This window comes from Alligator sinensis, unplaced genomic scaffold (assembly GCF_000455745.1).
Source record: "Alligator sinensis unplaced genomic scaffold, ASM45574v1 scaffold2164_1, whole genome shotgun sequence".
NCBI lineage: Eukaryota > Metazoa > Chordata > Crocodylia > Alligatoridae > Alligator > Alligator sinensis.
In genome coordinates, this window is record NW_005844245.1 from 3,773 (window position 1) to 6,367 (window position 2,595).

At 55.3% G+C, this 2,595-nt stretch overlaps 1 protein-coding gene across 1 annotated transcript; it reads left to right on the forward strand.

Moving 5' to 3' along the window:
• The first annotated feature begins 37 nt into the window (after positions 1–37).
• LOC102381704 (mucin-5B-like) lies at positions 38–2,441 on the forward strand. The gene is made up of 2 exons (XM_025195885.1): positions 38–216; positions 712–2,441. The coding sequence occupies exon 2, from the start codon at positions 893–895 to the stop codon at positions 1,853–1,855; it is 963 nt and encodes a 320-aa protein (XP_025051670.1). The 5' UTR covers positions 38–216; positions 712–892; the 3' UTR covers positions 1,856–2,441.
• The last annotated feature ends 154 nt before the right edge of the window (positions 2,442–2,595 follow it).

A 2,595-nucleotide genomic window follows, 5' to 3' on the forward strand; every position in this document is an offset into this window, starting at 1 on the left:
GGGCACTAATCTGGTGTTTCTCTTCCCCGTGCAGGAGGTGCCTGGCTGCTGAGCACAGCTGAGGAGAAGACTCCTCTGGGGGGGCCTGCAGCCCTGGAGCCAGCACGAACTTCCCTAGGGAGTTTGGGCAAGATGGACTCCCTGAGACCTGAGAAGCAGCCATGGCACAAGAGTCAGGGGAGGCCCCAAAAGCTGGCGAACGGAGCAATGAACCAGGTACCATCTGCAGTTGAGCATGAGAGTGGAGAAGGGGCAGAGCCTAGACAGAGCCCTGGGTGCAGGGAACAATTTGTGGAGCTGAGAGACCTAAAGAGCCGCTGGAAAGATGCACTGCATCCCAGCCGAGGCATTGGGAAGGGCCTTGGAGGGAAGCAGGAGCTCTCTACCAAGCACAAGGGCAGAGCCCACCCCTGCTTGAAAGTTAGGAAAGCCTTTAAGTGCCCGTCACTCCTGGCTCCTCCCCAGATAAGGCTACACTAGGAAGAAGCCCCACGTATGCACCAAGTAGGGGAAGAGCTTCTCCTGCTTCTCCACCCTGACTGTTCACTCTCAGACCCATTCTGGAGAACTCCCCCACTGTTTCACCAAATGGGGAAAAAGCTTTGTGCGCCCCACAGACCTGGTCAAGTACCTACGTTACAGAGGGGGAAGCATTAGCACTGCTGTGTCAAGTGTGGCGAGGCCTTCACCCATTTCTTCTTCCTGTCTCAGCACCGGTACATCCACCTGGGGAGGAAGACACACCGCTGCACTAAGTGCAAGAAGAACATCATCTGCTGGCAAGACCTGTCCCAGCACCAGTGTATACAGATGGGGGAGCTGCCACACCGCTGCATCAAGCATGTGAAGAGGTTTCGACATTCCTCCAGCCTCGTCAGGCACTGGTGCATGCATGCGAGGGAGAAGCTACATCAGTGCTCAGAGTGTGGGAAGAGCTACACCCATTCCTCCAACCTGGCTCGGCACCGGCGTATCCACACAGGGGAGAAGCTACATCAATGCTTGGAGTGTGGGAAGAGCTTCACTCACTTCTCCCACCTGGCTCGGCATCAGCGTATCCACACAGGGGAGAAACCACATCAGTGCTCAGATTGCGGCAAGAGCTTCACTCAGTCCTCCAGCCTGGCTCAGCATCAGCGAATCCACACAGGGGAGAAGCCGTATCTGTGCTCAGACTGTGGGAAGAGCTTCACCCGATCCTCTGGCCTGGCTCAGCACCAGCGTATCCACACAGGGGAGAATCCACATCAGTGCTCATAGTGTGGGAAGAGCTTCACTTATTCCTCCAGCCTGGCTCAGCACCAGCGTATCCACACAGGGGACAAGCTACATCAGTGCTCAGATTGTGGGAAGATCTTCACTCGATCCTGCTACCTGGCTCAGCACCAGCGTATCCACACAGGGGACAAGCCATATCAGTGCTCAGAGTGTGAGAAGAGCTTCCCCCAACCCCCCCCCCTGCCCCAGCCCCAGCTCATCCACACAGGGGAGAAGCCACATCAGTGCTCACAGTGTGGGAAGAGCTTCACTTATTCCTCCAGCCTGGCTTGGCACCGGCGTATCCACAAAGGGCAGAAGCCACATCAGTGCCTGGAGTATGGGAAGAGCTTCATCTGATCCTCCCACCTGTCCCAGCACCAGCTCATTCACAGAGACAAGAAACCACATCAGTGCTCGGAGTGTAGGAAATGCTTCCTCTGCTCCTCCAAACTGGCCTTGCACCACTGCATCCCTATCTGTGTGTGTCCATAATTCTGCCAGCAAGAAGGGTTTGGGAATGTATACCTGCTCAGCACTCACCTGTGTCTACATACAGGGAAGCAGTCTCATGCTGGTGCAGTGCAGCAACAATTGACTTTTCATTCAGCTTTTCTAGAGCACTGCAGAGCCCAAACAACAGAGAGGCTGACCTCCCAGGTTTGCTTAGGGGCAGCAGTTAAATGGAAACACCACAGGCAGAGGGCAGCCCTGATGCTGGGGGAACCTGTGAAGAGATGATCTTCACATCAGCCTTGGAGCCTGTGCCATCCCCATCTTACTCTAAAAGCAGCCAGTGCTCCCAGGGGGAGAAGAATTACCTTCACAATAGGATGCTGTGCGTGCCGGGAGCAGTCCAAGGCCTTCGGGGGCGCGCGGCGGGCTGTGGCCTGCAGCCCTGACACGTGGGTCGGGGAAAGCAGGCACGACGAACTAGAATTAGGCACAGATGCGTAATGGTTGATTAAAGATTATTTTACTTACACCATAGATGGTCGCGGTGCAGGCAGGAAAAGCTTCGCTTAAGTTGCAGTTACAAAACTCGCTCGACCAAGACCCGTAGAAAAACTCGAGCCTCTTGTTACCAAGACCCGCAGAAAACTGGAGCCTCTTGTTAGTAACTCGGAAAGAGCTCTGGATACACACGCAAAAGCGCGCAGGGAAGGGGTTCGTCGAGGGATAGCGTTTCAGCAACGGGGAGAGGCTAGAGGTTGATCAGGCCCCTATAGCCTTCTTAAGGCACACGCTGGGTTCGATAGGCTCCGCAGCGCTTAGAGTTCTTCACGAGACGTGAAGTCCTCCTCCTCCACGAGATGGTTGTGGAGTCCTCCAACTTGG